This window comes from Triplophysa dalaica, chromosome 19 (assembly GCF_015846415.1).
Source record: "Triplophysa dalaica isolate WHDGS20190420 chromosome 19, ASM1584641v1, whole genome shotgun sequence".
In the NCBI taxonomy this organism is placed as follows: Eukaryota; Metazoa; Chordata; class Actinopteri; order Cypriniformes; family Nemacheilidae; genus Triplophysa; species Triplophysa dalaica.
In genome coordinates, this window is record NC_079560.1 from 173,330 (window position 1) to 192,601 (window position 19,272).

General features: G+C 42.5%; 2 protein-coding genes across 3 annotated transcripts in view; one reads left to right on the plus strand and one right to left on the minus strand.

The window, feature by feature from the left end:
- The window catches only part of LOC130407403 (homer protein homolog 1), a 29,090-nt gene extending 26,407 nt beyond the window's left edge, over nt 1-2,683 (plus strand). For both annotated transcript variants that reach the window (XM_056730199.1, XM_056730200.1), the window contains exon 9: nt 438-2,683. In XM_056730199.1, coding sequence (XP_056586177.1) covers nt 438-632 — 195 coding nt within the window. In that variant the 3' untranslated portion in view covers nt 633-2,683. The remainder of the gene's footprint in view (nt 1-437) is intronic.
- Nucleotides 2,684-5,031: 2,348 nt separating this feature from the next.
- Nucleotides 5,032-19,183, minus strand: jmy (junction mediating and regulatory protein, p53 cofactor). Its single transcript, XM_056730910.1, has 10 exons — nt 17,222-19,183; nt 13,411-13,584; nt 10,294-10,444; nt 10,044-10,213; nt 7,802-7,967; nt 7,543-7,730; nt 7,376-7,459; nt 7,217-7,303; nt 6,607-7,138; nt 5,032-6,515 (listed from the first exon to the last, which is right to left on the minus strand). Exons 1-10 carry the CDS (start codon nt 18,029-18,031, stop codon nt 6,214-6,216), a joined length of 2,664 nt encoding a protein of 887 aa, XP_056586888.1. The 5' UTR covers nt 18,032-19,183; the 3' UTR covers nt 5,032-6,213.
- Nucleotides 19,184-19,272: the final 89 nt, after the last annotated feature.

Here is a 19,272-nt window from a genome sequence, read left to right on the forward strand (position 1 = left end):
CCCCCCAAAAATTTCCAACAAATACAATCGCTCTGAGAACTCATGCTCCCGCCATGCACACAGAGAGAGAGAGACCGAGAGAGAGAGAGAGTGAGAGAAAGAGAGTGAAAGAGAGAGAGAGATTGAGAGAGAGAGAGAAAGAGAGAGATAGATTGAGAGAGAGTGAGAGAAAGAAAGAGAGTGAAAGAGAGAGAATTCTTTCTGTTTATATTGAGATGTGTATATATATAGATTTTTACTTATAGACTTTTAATTTTATTCTATCTTATTTTTTATCTTAATCTGTATTTCTGCATGTTTATATTTAATCTTGTGCTTTGGCAATGTAAATTTTCTTTTATCATGACAATAAAGCTCCTTTGAATCTTGAATCTTGAGAGAGTGAGTGAGTGAGTGAGTGAGATCTTGACTGTTGTGTGTTTGTGTGTCGTGGTCAGGAGAAAGAGTTGAGGAACACGGAGTTAGAAGCTCAGCTGTCAGATCTGGAGCAGCGTCTGGAGAACAGCCAGCTGGAGGGAGAGAGCTTCCGTAAGAGTCTGCGCTCGCTGCTCGACCTGCTGGACGGAAAAATCTTTGAGCTGACGGAACTGAGAGACGCTCTGGCCAAACTCATCGAGAGCGGCAGCAGCTAAACACACGTGCCCCGCGTTACACACTCACAAATATTATATAGAGAGTGAACTGCTGTGATCATCTCACATTCCACATGCATGTTAAACACACACACACTCCAGCAGTGCATAAACACACACACACAACACAGCAGTGCATAAACACACACACACCACAGCAGTGCATAAACACACACACACCACAGCAGTGCGTAAACAAACACACACCACAGCAGTGCATAAACACACACACACACCACAGCAGTGCGTAAACACATTGGAATAGCAAGTAAACAGTAACATTTAAACACACAAACATATTAAAAGAGTGTGTAAACGAAGTACTCAAAACACACACACACCAACAGGTGTATTTGTTTGACACATGCCCACAAACACGCACTGATCTGTACAGACTCACAAACACGCATTGATCTGTACAGGCTCACAAACACGCACTGATCTGTACAGACTCACAATCACGCACTGATCTGTACAGACTCACAAACACGCATTGATCTGTACAGACTCACAAACACACACTTATCTGTACAGACACACAAACACACACTTATCTGTACAGACACACACACACACACACACACACTGATCTATACAGACCCACAAACACACACTTATCTGTACAAACACACACTTATCTGTGCAGACACACAAACACACACTGATCTATACAGACCCACAAACACACACTTATCTGTACAAACACACACTTATCTGTACAGAAACACACACACACACACTGATCTATACAGACCCACAAACACACACTTATCTGTACAAACACACTCTTATCTGTATAGACACACAAACACACACTCATCTGTACAGACACAAACACACACTGATCTGTACAGATACACAAACACACACTGATCTGTACAGACACACAAACACACACTGATGTTTACAGACACACAAAGATGTGAGGCAGGTTTTACTGCGTCTGCCATGAAGGAAACACTGAACCACAGCAGTTGTGGAAGTTTTGTTGTTGTGTTTCATTATTTCAGCAACAGAACCTGATGTTGTACTTTGACTCCTGCTCCGTTTTGCTCACAAAGGTACAAAAGAAAAGACGAACACCAAACCAATCAGTTTTGATTAAAACAAATGAAGAAGGAACTATGAATGAAAGGTTTGATTGACAGATCACGTGTGGAGCGGCGTCCAAACATCTCAACACATAAAATCCTGCTGGATTGTTCGCCAAACATGTGGAACTTTATTTACATCAACTGGAAAAAAGGAACATCCTGTAACTCTTCCATGAATGAACTTCCACAATCTGAGCAATATAAGAGAAACTTCAGTGACACTATCAGGTATTTTACACAACTCTTTTCTGAGACACGCACACATATACACACACATACACAAACACATTGCAAGGATTCTTCAGTGCATATAATTGTATTTGCTTTCTAAACACTTTTTAAAAATAAATATGACACCTTTTTGTGCACTTGTTTAAAGGGCCGTTATCAGACATTGAGGTGAAATTGCGGTTTGTTTTGTTGTTTTTGTGTGCAATGGTTTACTTGATACTGTACGAGTTCTGGTTATTTATTGTAAAGAAATATATATTTAATCACAGTAGTTGCATTTATTCTAGTTTTCGGGTACAAACATGTTTTGTTCTCTCTTTTCCTCTTTTCTTGTTTTTATTATTTACTATGTGGACATATAGTTGTTTTTTATTATGGGGAGGGCAATATTTTTGAACCGAATTTCAAGGGAAACCTGAAATGTGACTTGACTTTGCAGAGAGAATAAATTCCTCTGGTGTACGGCTGAAGTCGCCTTTGTTACTGGGACATTATTGCCAAAGTCCAGTGATGATGTTTGTGAGATGAGATGAGGATTTATTCATGATTATGTGAAGAACTTTAAGGGCTTTGCAGCAGGTGGTTTACATACATTGGGCGACTTTATCATCATGACATGATATGAAACATTTGAGAGACTTAATAATTGCAAATCTTGATGGTACAACATGCTGAAACACATAATTGTAATTATGAGTTTTTAGTAAAATTAAAGAGGAAAAATGATTGATTTCTGCAGTGTCATTTATAATCTTAAACTGGTAAATAGACTCTTTTAGAACAAATATCGTTCATCACATTGTTCCTTCCTATAAATGTAAATCACATTTGTCATGAATACATATTATTTTGTTATAAATTATATATTTATGTATTACTTTATATTTTTTATATATTTGTCTATACCTACAAATGAACAACTGATTTGTTGTTAAAACCTTTCACGATCTGGGGCCGTATTCACAAAGCATTTTATCTTACCACTAGGAGTACTCCTAAATCGCACTAAAATATTTTAGCTAGGAGTTTTCTCTTAAAAGTTATTCACAACGCCTTTCAGACCTACTTTTACTAAGGAAAAATGACAACTCCTAAACTAAGAGTGAGTCTTCGTTGCTATGGATGACGTCAACTCTCAGGCACGAGCTTCCTCGCAATGATCACGGTGATTGGTTGTTAGATGACAGGGCCATCATGCGGAACATTACACAGACGCACCAAATCATGGAATCACGACATCTAAATATGTCTGTGTCCTACATTACACAAAATAATAATAATAGTAATTTCATCGAATTGCATATACTGTATAATGACATGTTTGTGCAGGCCCCAGTGAAGTGTAATTCTAAAAAGGCAGAGACAGATAGAAAAGTCGGGAATTAAATTAAAATAAATCAAGGTATCTTAATACCCTAATGAAAACCGCCACATGCCTAATAATGAAAAACGACACTTGCATTAACTGTTGCTTGGTTAATTGACATCCTATTAGCCTTAATAGACTACTTAAAGCAATGAAATGTTGCTCCTATTGAAGTAATGTAATAGTTGAATGACGGTGGATTATGAACTCGCCAAACGTAAAAGAAAGCCCAACTGGACGCAGGATCAGTTACTGCTGCTTGCCCAGTTGGTGCTGGAAAAAAAAACATAATAAAAGGGAAATTCGGCACTGGGATATCGCTAGATCGTCGGCGTTACACAATTGCATTTTTCCCGTTGCCAGGTAGCGAAGTGTTGTCAAACATTTCAATTCGGCCCTGATTGGGTTGTTGCGAATAGTTGGCGCTGTTATTGCATCCCTCACAAGATCCACAACAATCAGTATTCCCTCACGGTTAAGGCGGTATCTTTGTATTAACTCCGTGTCATTAAGTGTCTCCAATACACTGCGTCGCACGGCCATTATAAGATCCTTTGTGAATAGGTCTTAGTGAGTTAGGAGTCCTCTCGACTTCTTTTAAGCTGTCCCAGACTTAGGTGCTACTTTTAGGGCTAAAATGCTTTGTGAATTACTCTTAGTGAAAAAAATGAGGACTCCTAAAGTTGGGAGTGACACGCCCATTATTTTCAGGTGTTGCTCCTAAATTCGCCAGTTAGGACCTACTTTTAGCCTTAAAATTCTTTGTGAATACGGCCCCTGATCAGGAAAACGATCACGTGCACGTGCGTGTTCAGAGCCTCATTTTCCTTATATGGTGCAGAGGAAGTTCGCGGCTGTATTAAATTAAAGAACGAGCAAGCGGTGTGTGACACATTTATCGTTGAAATAAAGCGAAATATCATTTCATAATCAATATCATGAGAACACGGGAATTAAGGTACTTAACGTTTGAAGAAACGTCGAGTGAAATCGCGAATCGTGATTTTCTCCTCAGTCCTCACATTCTGCTGAACGTCATCCACTTAAGAGTCACGCGCGTGCAGGTGAGTGAAGGTTTTATTTTCCGCTTTAGTTTGGTCTTTATATCAAAACGTCGTGTTCACTTTACGCATAAATGGCAATTTATTATATTTGACTTAATGGAAGACTTTTCATAAAGTAATTAAGGACTTTTGAATGAACATCTAGCCGAGTATTTTTTTGGCTTTCTATTACCTGTTTTTACGAAACCTCGCATCTTCTTGATAGATTTATATTTTGCCTTTTTAATATATATAATATATAGAAGAACGATTTTGATCTCTATATCGCATGACACCAAAAATAAGAGGTATTTCTGAAAATGTTGCACTTTTTAGTAAAAGCTTCACAACATAAAATATTTAAATGTCCCTAAGTTTAATTTGATTCAAGGAAAGTATTTAGTCTTTAAATGTAGATATGCATGATAAGTCTCACCATTACACTTCAGCATCTCTAGATCGATAGAGCTCATCACGTGACCAGTGCTGCTCACTGGCGCCGCTCAGCGGTCAGATACTGAAGGCGTTTCTGCAGTGTTCACAATGAATCTTCTGGATGTACATTTGCACATAAACTGTTACACTGTCAACATAAAGTTCAGAGGATTCAGTGAGTCTAGTGCTGCACACACTGCAGTCGAATAAAAGACACAATCCAGCAGCAGTTTGTTTTAAATACTTTATTTACGTAAGGGGCAAAAGGCAAATTGAAAATATTTATTAAGAGTACAGTGACTGGAAAAGCAGAGAAAAAGCGAACTTGGAGTTTAAAAAAAGTAATTTTACATTTTTCTGATATTGCTTTACATTTTCAAATATTCAGTTGAACTCAATGAATACATGTGTCCTTTAGGCAAACATGCAGATGGATTTGCTTTCTATTACAATATCATACACGTGAAATATATCACTATTCAGTTTCTAATTTAATATTGCACGTGTCTGGTGACTGGCAGTCACATGTTCCGGTGATGACAGTTTTAATCGCTCATGACTGTAGTGTTGTTTCAACACAGCAACAAATAAAATTAAATTGACATAAGAATGCATAGAACATACAGAAGAGTTTTATACGACAAAGTAATTAACATAAAAAACTAAATATAGAACACGTGAAACGTGATGGACAAACATGTGAAAATAAACCGCTGTGTCACGTATCTTTAGGATTGAAACTGACCTCCACTGACATACCACAGTACAGCCGTGCTGAAAAGCATTATGGGTAAACAATGTGTCACGATTCAGTTTTTGAAGTAGTTGGAATGTTTTTTTTTCTTCAAGTGTACACACCCGCAGTCTTCATACGGCAAGTGTAAACAGCACATGACCGACTGACCGACCAATCAGATGCAGAGGAACCCTCAGGAGAAGATCAGGCCTCTACTGATTCATGAACATGACGAATAACATGAATTAATTCAGACGCTGACGATAAATGAAGGTAGAAGCGGATTCTACTTAAAAATCAGGACAATAAAGGGAAACAGTGGTATGATTGGAGGTGAGCAGAAGGTAAAGGGATGATGTTTCTCCTCAACATGATGCCTGTTCTCAGCACCAGTGAGATTTGTTTCACCACAATTAAAACACGTTTGAGCACAGAGAGCTGAAACAATCACAACAGCTCTGAAACCGCTTCATTTCATTTGAGATATCATCAAACCATTTAACAGCTTTACTACAGTAAAACAGCCTTCAACAAAGCTCAAATCTCCTCCTCCACACGTTAATGGAATTCATGGATAATACGTTAAAATAACAAAGTGAGTCAGTGAGAGAGGGGGCGATCGAGTGGAGGCTGTGGTGTGTGTGTTTGTGTCACACACACACTCTCGAGCAGAGGTTCAGCTCTCCCACTCACTGGACGGCAGCGTCTCCTCGTCAGAGTCGGACTCTGGCGATGCCTCTTTAATGCGCCTCAGTGCCTCGTGGATGCTGCGCGTCAGGGAGTCAGACGGCTCCCTGCCCTTCGAACTACGCTCTTGTCCTTGGACTCTACGCAGCTTCACACCCTTGCGAATCTGTGCCAGGATATTATTCCCATCATCCTCATCCGGATCCGGAGCCAGGACGCGTAGCTCGGCCTTCCGCAGGTGAAAGCTACCGCGCTTCAGACTGGCCAGAACTTCATCCATGGGAGAACTGGCTGCATGAGAGAGAGAGAGACAACATTAATGGTGGAAATTCAGAGGGTGGCGAGTGTCTGAACATCATGTCATGGTGGGTTTGAGTCTCACCTCTCCTCCACTGGTTAGACTCCAGGGACGCCGTCTTCTTCAGCCTCTTCCGGGCGGTCTCCAGCTGACTGCTGTCGAAGAAGCGGGCAGAGAACGGGGCGAGGGGGCTCTCCGATTTGTGCTGCCGCACCGGGCTACCCGCCGGACCCTGGCCCTCCGCAGGCGTGTCTTCCAGAGAGGGGGCCGGAGGAGGTGGTGGTGGTGGTGGAGGAGGAGGTGGGGGCGGAGGAGGAGAGATGGGTGATGTGGATGAGTCAAACAGCAGCAGTTCTCTGGCAGGAGGCAGTGACCCGTGTGCGGCTGCGGGAGGAAGGAGCTCGATGCCCGTCGGAGGCAGAGAGAGGAAAGCGTCGGGTCTGCAGAGCTCCGGGACTCCTGAGGAATGCTGGAGAGCAGCAGGGGTGTCATCCGTCTGCACGCTGGCGGCCTGTGTCTGCGGCTGCTCGGCTGTTGCTGCGGGCTGAACACTTTTCTTCCTGGAATATGCCAGTCGCATACGTGTGGACTTGAGTGTCACCTGACCCGGGTAGCGCTGTGTATAGAAGTGTCAGATGAATGAAGTATAACAGAAGACGTGTGTGTGTGTGTGTGAAGCAGGGAAACATCAGACCTGTTTAAATGTGCGCAGACGATCCAGAGTTCTCTGTCTGTCCTGACCGACTCTGGCGATCCTCTGCTCCTCTGCCTCCTCTTCATCCTGACACAAACATCAGGTTTAAATCAGCAGACGGAATCTAACGGCACACCCTTGAGCTCTCTGGACACGTACCTGCTGCAAAGCCTGCTGGGAAATAGCCTCCGGGCCGCTCTGATGTTGCTGTCGTTTCTGAGTGTGATTGATGATGCAGATCTCCTGTGTCACATCATCACACATGAATCTCACATCCCATTATTCACCCACTGCTAATGAAAAGCTGGATTCTGATTGGTTGTTACCTTCTTGTTTTTGAGGTAGGCTTTCTTGGCAGTGATGCGGCCTCTTCTGGCCTCCAGCTGACGCGTCCTCTGCTGTAACTTATTGACATCATCAGTGGGAGGGGTCAGAGGGGTGGCGGGGTCGTCCGTGGCTCTCATGGCGTCCGGGCTCTCGTAGGTGTCGTAGTAAACCACCTCCTCCTGTCTCTCTGAACACACACACACACGTAAGGGGCTGCAGCACAGACGAGACCTGAATCACACCAAGTCTGACACTCACCGCTCATCTGTCTGCGCAGACTCTGCAGCTGCGCAGTCAACAGCAGCTCTTCATACTTGAGGATCTCAAACTGAATCTCATAGAGCTGCAACTGAAGCTCATAGTACAGCGACTCCAACTGATCCAGATGCAGCACAGCATCCTCACCGCCCTGCAGCCCCTGCATCTGATCATGAGGAGAGACCGAGGTCAGCATCACTCATCACTGTTAGGGATGTAACCATTCACCGTGAGCCGGTTAAAAATCAATTATAATATGTGATGATTCAAGTCTGTAGGTGTTAAAAGAATCGCAGTCCATGTTTTGAACAGCAGGGGCCGCTGGTTTTCCTGCAAACTTGGTAAACATTGATATTGTGATATTTCTTATAAAGGTAATAGTTAGGAGAAGCGCAGACAAAGTCATAGTTTGTAGGGATGCACCGAAAGGAAAAATTTTGGCCGAAACCGAAAAAGAGGAAACCAAGGCCGAAAACCGAAACACCGAAAGAAATTATGCCAATTATTAGTACCCTTGCATTTATGGCTATTACTGTGTACTAACTTTACTAAAATCAAGGCATTGCAATTGCATTAATATTAAAGTTTCAAAGAATAAATCAATTACAAATTATGCAAATATTTATTTAGCACATTGCAACAATGCACAGTATAAAATAAAATTCAACTAAGATGTTTAACTTGACCCCACTCATGTGTATATTAAATAATAATGTACAGGTCTACTGGCCTGCTGAAAAGTTGTACAATTAAATGTTCTCTCATGAAAACAAAGTGCATTTAGGTCAAGTGCATTTTACATTTTTCTCTGTAGGACTACTACAAGAAAGTCAATTCAGAACAAGTGCAACTGCTTAAGATACAGCAATATTTTCTCTGTAGGCCTTCAACATAATAGTGTATCCAAACAAAGACTCCCATAGCCCATATGTTAACTGTAGAACTTTAACAACAACAAATGCACCAAGAATTGCAGATGTGCAAAGTTGATAATAAGTAGCGTAAGAATAGAATAACCGACTTATTCTGTCGTCTGAAGCGCTATGATGTTCAGGAACGGAATTTGGAGAAAAACGTGTTTAAAGTTAAGTTATGAAAATAAAAGCCCAACAGTCCAATATCACAAGTAAAAAACACTCTACAGTGGTAAGAGACTTACTCTTATAACAATTTAGTAAAAAAAACATTTCCTAGTGTTGAAGTCTATAAAAATACTGTACAAAACCGTTGGAATAAAATGAAAGTAAGGAACATGGTGCAGCGCACATTTAAAGAACGAGAGCTCTGCCATTATCACTACACGAGGAAACATTACGGACAACAACTAATAAGCAGTGAAGCAAGTTTTACGTTGTTTATCATGTGCATAGTGTCTGGACTTTTGATCATCTCTTGTATGTTTTGCAATCGCGGTCCGGCTCGCATGAGCAGTGGAGTGGGCATAACTCCTGGTGCTGTATATGGGGGGCTCTGTCATCTCACGAAAACATTGTATAAAACAACTTTGCATGCCATAGTTTACACAGGACTGGCGGGAAATGTGCATTAATACTTCTTCATTCTTCATGTTATGTGGTTTACTTTGATAGGTGAACTGTCTTTCCCGCGTCCCAGCGCGACATCCGACCGGTTTTCCCAAATCGCATCACATGTCTAGTCAGTCAGATGACAACGACACGCAGATCGCTTCGCGACCATATGACGCTGAAGGGAAACGGGTGTTTACAAATTGCCCTCATTGTAATCTGCCAGAATGACGGCGTCACTGGTAAAAAAATCTGTCAATGACAAAGAATCATTGGGATTACGCGACCTCTGGTTCACACACGTAAAGGAATATTGGTCGCACTCTAGAGCCCTGAGGGTGCATGCAGTTTAGGAGACGCTTTAGTGCTGCGATTAAAGGAATAACGTCCGCTACAGATGCATCAAAGGAGCGGTATCTGTTTGGCCATATCTGTAACCCTCGGCCATATTGTTTCGGTGATAAAAGTCTTTCGGCCGAAAACCGAAAATGGCCGAAAATTTTCGATGGCCGAATATTCGGTGCATCCCTAATAGTTTGTTTATATTGTAAAGAGACTTTTGTATTTGATTTGATTTGACATTTATTTTACATATTTTTATTTGACAAAGAATTGTGCAGCATTGTGAGATCGGAAACGCATTATATCTTGAACTGAGTGAATTGTTACATCACTAATTACAATCATCAACAAACTGCTGAGTGTGTGTGTGGTACCTCCTCTCTGAGTCTGTGTTTTCTCTGTTCTAAGCAGATCTCTTTGGCACGCATTAGTTGCAGTGTTTCCTTGGAGACGGCGTACTGTAGTTTCTCCATGCGCTCCACTGCTGCGCCCCATGCAGCTTTCCCGAACTTCCTCTGGTCAGCACGCATGCGCTCGTACATCACTGACACACACACATGGCAGCATTAGAGCTTTGAGTCAACAGAAGAAACATGACATGTGAAGTGCAGAGTTTCCTTCTACCCTTCTGTGATCTTGCGGTGGTCTCAAAGTATTTGACGGTCAGATCCTGTATGGACAGAACGGCTGCATGAGCTTTCCTCTGCCAGTCCTCATCCTCTCTCCTCAGGGAATCCACACGCCGCGGACCCAGACGCTCCGTCTCCAGAGAGATCTGACACATCACAAAACATCAGGACATCTAAAACACTCCAAATACTGAATCTGTCGAAATGTCCCAATCACATCACAAGGAGTCTCATTGTTAAACGTTGCGTAAGCACAAAATGGGTCTGGAAACGTGCATTCTGGAGACATGAGGCGACAAAAATGGTGAATCAGTGGATTTAGATTGCAGAAAGTAAGTGTGATAAAACCATTATAAGCGTTAATGCCTCACACACATTTAATTTAACCTCAAGATCCACATGATCATGAAGACTGAATCACAGACACACGGAACATAAACATAGCGACACACATGACACAAACACACACGACACACACACACTTGACATACACGCGAAACACACATGACACAAACACATGCAACACTCTGCACATCTGAAACTGCACATCTGATGAAGAAGTGTGTGATATCTGAAGTACGACGACTAAACATTCAGTTTCCTGTGTAACACTGCACATCAGCCTGACTGTGTGCTAAAAAACCCTTGTGTGTGTGTGTGAGTGTGAGAGAGAGTTTCTGGAACAGAATGTTCAAACACACACACAGACTTGACAAGCTAATGTGAAGCAGATGCTGTGGCTCACTGTGGATCACACATGCACATGCGTGAGTTTAAAGTGTTCAGCGTGGTCCAGCACATACAGGAGTGATGATGTCACCGTGTTTCTGTGCTGTATTATGACATGATTGTGAGGAGTGTGCTTTATTTCTGGGTGTACTGTTCCTTTAACTTTATTATGAACAGTAAGCACATGTGTTATTTATGAATGAAAGATGATACACTGCATCTCTCTACTCACCTGACATTTAATCTGGACATCCCATAATGTCTCATTCACGCCCTCATAAATTCATTCATGTTACCATCAGTGGCCATATGTTCATCTGATGTACACCACAGCTCTCTCTCTGTGTGTGTACGTGCGCGCGTGCACACAAACATTAACATGGATTAAAGTAAAAATAATATTTTTTTCAGGTCATATTCCTTGAAATGGTTGAGACCAATAGTGTTTTAAGGGAAGATGTTTTAAACCGCTTTAATATTGCCAGTTTGCGTATTTTGAAAGCTATTACTAATCTATGAAAAATGTTACTTAACTTGACAAATATACAACTAGGGCTGCAACAACGAATCGATAAAATCGATTACTAAAAGAGTTGGGAACGAATTTCATAATCGATTCGTTGCATCGCGCGACACTGAGATGTTTGATTATTTAAAAAAAAAACTTTATTTGAGCGCGGAGCGGAGTGAACACACTCGGTCTCTCTCGCGCACTGATGCTAGCAGAGTTTGGCGCCTCATAGACAGGGCGGAGCAAAAAAAAAAACGAGGAAAGATACATGGCGGAGGCAGAGAAATCCGAGCGACCCAAGTCATCAAAGGTGCGGGAGCATTTCAGACTACAGCAGGTTAAGTCACTACAGAATCCTACTTTGTTCCGTTTGAAGTGAAGAACGTAATGTCCCTGGTGCTGGTGTTTACTCGTTATCCAGCTAGACAAGCATGACTAGTTAGCGTTAGCTGGTTAATAACAGTATAAAGCAGGGGTGGTATAGTTACTTTGCATTTTGCATTGCAAGAATAAAAACACGTTTTTATTCACTCGACTTTTTTGAACCATTCATTTATCAATCTGTTGTCATGTATTGCTACACTGCAAAAAAAGCTTTTCTTAGTAATTTATTTCTCGTTTCCAGTCCAAGTATCTAAAAAAAAAATCATGATTATTAGACAAGAAAAATGGCATGAGAAAATTAATTCATGCTTAAAACTTCTGTTTGAAATTATATCTCATTAAGATTATTTTTCGTACCCCAATGGCAGATAATTTTGCTTGTTTTAAGCAAACAATGACTTATTTTGAGGTGTTTTTTCAGAAAACAAGACATCATTTCTTATGCTATTTCATTTGTCTAGAAAATCTATCTTGATTTAAGATTTTTTTGATATTTGAACTGACAACAGGACAAAACTACTAAGTTAGAAAAGCAATTTTTGCAGTGTATATCCTGTTCTTTGTCCCACATAGGTTATTATTGACAAATATATTTGTGTGTGTTGTACTTTTTAATTTCATTTTAATGTTCTTTTATAGCACTCGGTCATCTTAAGCTGTGTTTAATTGTGGTGTATAAATGAAGCTTGCACTTACTACAATGATGGTAATAATTTAATGAATAAGCTTCAAGTGAATTTGAGAGAGATTGTGTGTGTGTGTCAGTGTGAGAGTTTGTGAGTGTGTGCGTCTGCAAAAGTGTGTGCGTCTGCGAGTGTGTGCGTCTGCGAGTGTGTGCGTCTGCGAGTGTGTGCGTCTGTGAGTGTAGTGTAGAGAACAAACAAATCCTGTTAAATTTTCTGATTCTGATCTTTATTTTTTATAAATTATTTATTGTTCTGGCAGCTCAGGTGGCACTTTATTTTAAAAAAAGTCTATATATTTGGCAGATGTAAAGCATACATGTGTATGTTTTTTGTGTTAGTCAATTTTTATTTGATTATTATAACAGCTCAGGGATGTTCAAGGAGCAACATGTTTGTGCACTTTCTAAAGATTTTAGTTCTGTTTTGTATAAAGGGTTGGAAATGAATGCTTTTCTTGGTTTTTGTTTTTTTTCCAATTCATCGTTTAATCGAAAAAATAATCGGCACATTAATCGATTCTTAAAATAATTGTTAGTTGTAGCCCTATAATCAACCATCTACATAACTTTTCATTGCAGGTTTTTATTTATCTTATGAGACCAAACAATTGCTTTTACTTCATTTTTCTTTTGTTCCCAAAAATATTCACAAAGATCTCACCGGGAAATCAGTATTCGAGACAGATCTTGAATCCATTCATAAACAATACGACACACACACAGAATAGTGAATGGACGGTTTGTCAGGTGAACTGAAGAAACAGACATTTGCATACAGGTGTGTTTTTGTGTGTGTGTGTTACCTTGATCTGTTGTCTGCGCAGCATGGCGAGTTCTCTCATGTCTCTGAAGGGTTGCAGCAGGTAATGGTAGAGTTCAGTTGTGGCCTCCACCAGATCACCGTAAGCTTCATCCTGCTCAGAGTACAACTGCAGAAGATCCACCATACTGTCCACTCCACGCTGCCTCTCCAACAGCTACACACACATACAAAGTTTAGTCAAGTGTTCCTGCAGCGGGGCAGAATTCACACACATGGACTCTGTTGACTCTTAGTAGCGTGTGCTGTGTTCACTTACTAGTGTACAAACTAATGTGACAACTGTGAGTGTAGATAGTTCACTCACACACAGTAAATAGTAAAGAAAGCTTTTGAATTGCACACAATCTCTCATTCTTTCTCTCTCTCTTTCTCTCACTCTGTCTGTCCCTCTCTCTCTCTCTGTCTGTCTGTCTCTCGCTCTCTCTATCTGTCTGTCTGTCCCTCTCTCTGTCTGTCTGTCTGTCCCTCTCTCTCTCTCTCTGTTTGTCTCTCTCTCTCTCTAGCGATCTGAAACACTGCCTCATTCATCTTTAACACTGTTCCTCTGTTTACCTTGATGACTGGTTACCATGGAGACGGTGGTTGGTGGGCAGGAGGAGACTGTATTCGTGTTCTGATGCCCTTAGGCATGCGGTCGGTCACATGACCTCATCTACACCTGTATGTGATCACACACCTGCCTGCTGTTTCTCATTTCTGTTGTTACTCTCTCTATTCATGCAGGAAAATCCCTGTGCTGTGACATCACATCCTGTTTCCTCCAGCGTTAAGCCCCCTCTCTCCCTGTGTCTCTACGGCTTTTCACAGAAGACACAGGAGTTAGTGTAATGTGTTGTGATTGGCCGGTGGAGTAGAGTCACTTCCTGTGGGTCATTTTCTAGTCTGTTGACATCAAGTTACATGCAAAGTCTTCAACGGTCTGGTAAAATCAGCTTGACATTTACATTCATGACGTTTGAGTCCTTAAACACTATACCTGTCGACAGTCCACACACACACACACACACACACACACAAACACACACACACACAATTCTGACTATATTCACCAAACCTGAGTGTCAACAATGACATTAATAAAACAGTCGCCTACTAATATAAATATGTGTCAGGAAGACTGTTTATGATATTTATTTATAAGAATGCAACAAAGTCAACAACAGTGTTGACAAACAATTACACGAGCAGAAGAGCAACACACAATTTAAATACACAACTTCACCTGTGGCCTCCTGCGGCATAGTCATTCACAATACTACAGTCCGCTGGTGTGTGTGTGCGCGTGTGTGTAGAGTCCGTCTGCTGTATTTGACAGTGTTAAGTGTTTTGTTCCGTTGGCAGATGTCACACTGCTTCACGTCTGCAGGACAAGCATGTTTTTCAGACTGTTAACAGCTCGTGCAGTGCTGATGTCACGGGGTGAAAGGTCATGTGTTCGGACTCTTTTTAAGTCAATATGTGCCACATTACACATTCAGACAGGAAGAGTTGTGTGTTAGCATCATAGACCGTAATAAACATGGACCGATTAGACCCTAACTGTAGGTTTGTGAAGAGCGATTCTGAAGCCTAAAGGGGGCGGAGTCTGCCGTCGCCATCTTGTCCCGGTTAATCGAAAATGGGCAAAGGACATGGGTGGAGGTAAAGTGCCTGGTCACTCAAGTGCCACGCCTTTAATTATGCAGAACTTCAAGACTTAATTTAATTTAATTTAAACGGATGACTTATAAAAAGATTCACCCCCCTGACAGTTAGCAAAGTTAGCTGTCCAGACCTAATTATTCTTTGAGGCAGGCTGTAAACATGGTTTTTCTGCTGTAAAGTTGGGCGTTCAGTGAGATTCTGCTCAATTTTGGAGCCGGTCTCTAGTGGCCAGTCGATGAATTGCAGTGTAGCTTGCTTCCGTGTTGGTTTCATGTGTTTTATGATGTTGTTCATGAACACTTTCGGAACAAATGTTTGATTTTAAAATTGTGCACACACACAGAAAACACATCCTCAGTCATTGGATGTTGTGTCTGATTAGCAGTCTGATCATTTTTTTTCATCTCTGAAGCGATACATGTATGGAGTTTTCTTCCTTCATTTTCAAAAAACCTCTGTCCACATGAAAACGCAAAAACTTGTCAAACCAACAGGTGCAGCTTGAACTGGAACTGTAAACCCATGTTGGCCAATCAGACGCCAGAACAAAGTTTATTACAGGTGTTCTGTTTGTCAGATTTTCCTACCACAGCGCAAAAAATGATATCATCTAAAACACATCGACAAAATAAACAGGTGCGATGATTTTTACAAAGCAAAATAGCCTGTGAGATCGTCCTAGCAGTAGTAAATAAATTTGTAGAATGATTAGATATTTGTAGCAGTATAAAATAAACAGGTAGGGTGATTTTTCAGGGCAAAAACAAATAACGCAACATTTATGTGCTCATGCCTGGCAGGACAATCTCACAGGTAGAAAAACATGTCAGGACACCGGCTCAGGTAGACTAAAAACTGGCTACACGACAACCAGAGTGGAAATCTGTGTTTCAGTGACCCATCACTGCGGTCTCTGTGTGGACTGAGTGAATCCCTCTTGTGTTGTGTTGTGTTGTGTTGATGTAACGGAGGATTGTATTCAAATGAGTTTACTATCACTTTATTCACTACACAATCTCATTCTGTGTGTGTGCAAGCGTGCGTGTGCGCACTGGAGACAGACAGGTGGCTCGACAGTTTAACAGCTTTGTGAGGGGTCAGGTGGGGTCACCATGGCAACAGAACTTGACAGGAACATGAGCTAGTGCAACAAATGATCATTCAATGTCAGTCAGTCACAGAACAAAGAGAAACTTCTCCCAGCAGACTCCACATCTCATCTTCACATGTGTGTTACTCACAGAAAACATGTTCTGTCTGTTTTATTTCCATCTGTATGACCATATCTGCACTACACCAGTTAAAGTGCAGTTACAGAAATACATATAAGAGCTTTAAATGAGATATCAGCAGATCACTTGTGAACACAAGCACATTTCTGAACATATGCACATAGGAGTTAATAAGCGGGCTTAGACTTTTAATTTCAAACCCTCAAGAACCAGGATGGAAGGACCCAGAGATCCCGGTTCCAGACAGGTCTCAGATCAGTGAGCAGGTTTAAGTGATGACTGTAGATCAGGTTTCAGGGTACAACAGATGACAGGTGGCAGTGACCCGGGTGGGTGAGGGGTCGGGGGTCGTTTCTCAAACTGCCTTCACACACGTGACATGACACACCTCTACTTTACATCACATTTTTAAAGTTCAGTCTCAAAAATCCATAAACCTTGACGGTTATAAACAACTCTGTCTGTGTGTGTGTGTGTTTGTGTGTGAGCCCAGTGTAATGTGACAATCAATAAAGACAACAATAACCATTGATGTTTCTGGAAATGACAACAGAAAAGCTCCTGACACAGTGAGACCTGTGTGTGTGTGTGTGTGCGTGCGTATGCTGTGTTGTTTGTTTGTGTTTGGTGTGTGTGCTGTGGTGTTTTTATATGTGTGTGTGTGTGTGTATGCTGTGTGAGTGTGCGCGCGCGCACGTGCTGTGTTGTTTTTGTCTGCTGTGTACTGTGTGTGTGAGTATACTGTTTGATGTGTTGCGTGTGTTAGTTATAGTCCAAAAAACAACGAAAACATTCACACACGTGCCCTTTCATGCAAGTAAAGACTCATCAGAAGAGATGTCTGAGAGTATATTTAAACATGACGTCACATACAGCCAGCGCTAACTGTTAAGAGTGTTTGTGCGCGAGTTTTACCTCGTGCAGGTGTTTTTTGGACCTCTGAAGCGCGTCCTCGAAGCCCTTCTGTCTCAGTTCACTCAGACTCTCGTAGTACTCCTCAGAATCGTCGCTGTCCGGAAACAGAACCTGAGACAGGATCCTCCATCCGCACGTGTCCAGCGCGTGACCCAGATACACCTGCAGCTGGAAGCAGAGCGCCTCCATGTCGCGCGCGCTCATCTTCGGAACCCCGAACAGAACCGACCACACGGCCGCCTGCTCCTCGGGGAAGGCGGGCAGACACGGCTCCAGGTCCGACGTGACGGCGCACAGCTGCACGTGCACGGCGCGCATGTCCTGGAACGAGAAGAGTCCGGCCCAGCTCGAGTCCTCTCGGAAGTTCTGGTCCTGATCGTACAGGACCTCTGGAGATTCGTCCGCCGCGCCGGGCAGCGGGTCCAGCAGCTCCACGTCACCGCTTTTGGAGGTCCCGGCCGCTTTGCTCGGACTTTGGCTCGACTTGGCGTCTTTTCCCAAACCGGATACCGTTACGTCAGTCCTCTCTCGGGCCGGGCTCTTCTGAGGAGGCCTGTCTCTGCTGGGACTCTTCGGCGAACCCACCCGCTGTTTGTCTTCCGTCACGTCGCCCTCGGCCGTCTCGAGCAGCGAGTACCGCACGGCGGTCCGTTTCTGGACGGTTCGGTTGTGGCACGTGACCGCGAACTTTCCCTCGATCTCGTTCCATGCGACGATGAAGACGAACTTGTGCTTCTCTTTCTCCTCGAAAACATTCGGCCGAACCGAAACCCAGCCGGACTCTAAAGTGTCCTCCATCGCGAATGACATGTCCCGTCGCTCCCGGGACGGAACAGAAACAAAGGCGCTCAGTTAAATGAACGAGCGCTCACGGACGGACGCACGCACTCGGACGCGCGGATCGACCGTTAATAGTTAAACAACCGCGGGTTTCTTTCCTTCAAACTCGTCGGGTGTCTGGACGTGTCCGTTAAATGACGCATCGCTTATTTACACCTGCGTGCCTCGCGTCACTTGCCGCTCGCTCGCGAGGCCTTTGTGCGCGGTCACGTGCGCGTCTCTGTTTACAAGCGTCAAACGCGTGCGGCGACTGAAGGGGGTCCGTCTCTCAAATCCTTCAAAAATCCGCAACGCGTCTTACAAGCTGCCGCATTCATTTACTACAACGCGATTCTACCCGAACGAACGTTGCGCGTCTCCCTCCCGCGTTGCCGCAGTGACATCCGACGCGAGTTTCGCGTTTTGTGCGCTAATCCGCATCTTTAACATTGCGAATGTTTCTCATCCGACTAGTCGAAGACTGTCTGCTTACGTCACGGAGAGGAGGACGTAAACATCTGCACGTGGGGCACGCACTCAGGCTGCGTCATGACGCAATCACAGGCGAGGGGCGCACTGTTTTTTGTTTTCATGGGCAAATCTCGATGTAATAATTTTTTATTGGTAGAGCTGCTTCAATTTTAATAAAAGACAGTTGACGTTTTCATTTATCGTCAACATTTTTACACTTATATTTTATGTTCTGTTTCCGTGTAACTGTTTTACACACAATTGAATTGAATTCAAAGTTCTTAATGCAGTACGCATGCGCAGTATTTTGGCTTTCAACGTAACTATAAAACCCGTTTATGAATGTTTAGTTATTGAATGCCTTAAGTACTTAAAATAGTTTCAATTGGCATATCGTTTCACTTTTTCTTTTGTGTTTTGTAATGTATTTCTCACAAATAGTACGACATCCACGTAAATAATGTAAAGTGTGAAATAAACGCACAATACGATCAGACTTTCTGCCTGTCTCATAAAGCGATCGAACATCAACTGTCTGATCAATAATTGATAAACTTGTCTTATACTCTTCATGATTCTCACATGATTATTCTGTGACGTGATTTGTTTGGTTGTTTAAGGACCCTGTGAAGCTCATTTGTGGGTCACAGCGCCCTCATGTGGCAGCAGGAAATGCGTCACTCACAGCAGATTGACATTCGTCCACTAGAGGACACCGATGACCTGTGTAATGTGACGATGATGCACTGAAAACATCCCAT

What these genes read in the sequence shown, in the direction of transcription:
- jmy (XM_056730910.1), bottom strand. Translation starts at nt 18,031, where the DNA reads ATGTCATTCGCGATGGAGGACACTTTAGAGTCCGGCTGGGTTTCGGTT. An exon ending in CCAAAAAACACCTGCACGAG is followed by an intron (nt 13,585 to 17,221) that starts GTAAAACTCGCG and finishes ATGTGTGTGTAG; the next exon opens with CTGTTGGAGAGGCAGCGTGG. An exon ending in GTCTGCGCACATTTAAACAG is followed by an intron (nt 7,139 to 7,216) that starts GTCTGATGTTTC and finishes TTCTATACACAG; the next exon opens with CGCTACCCGGGTCAGGTGAC.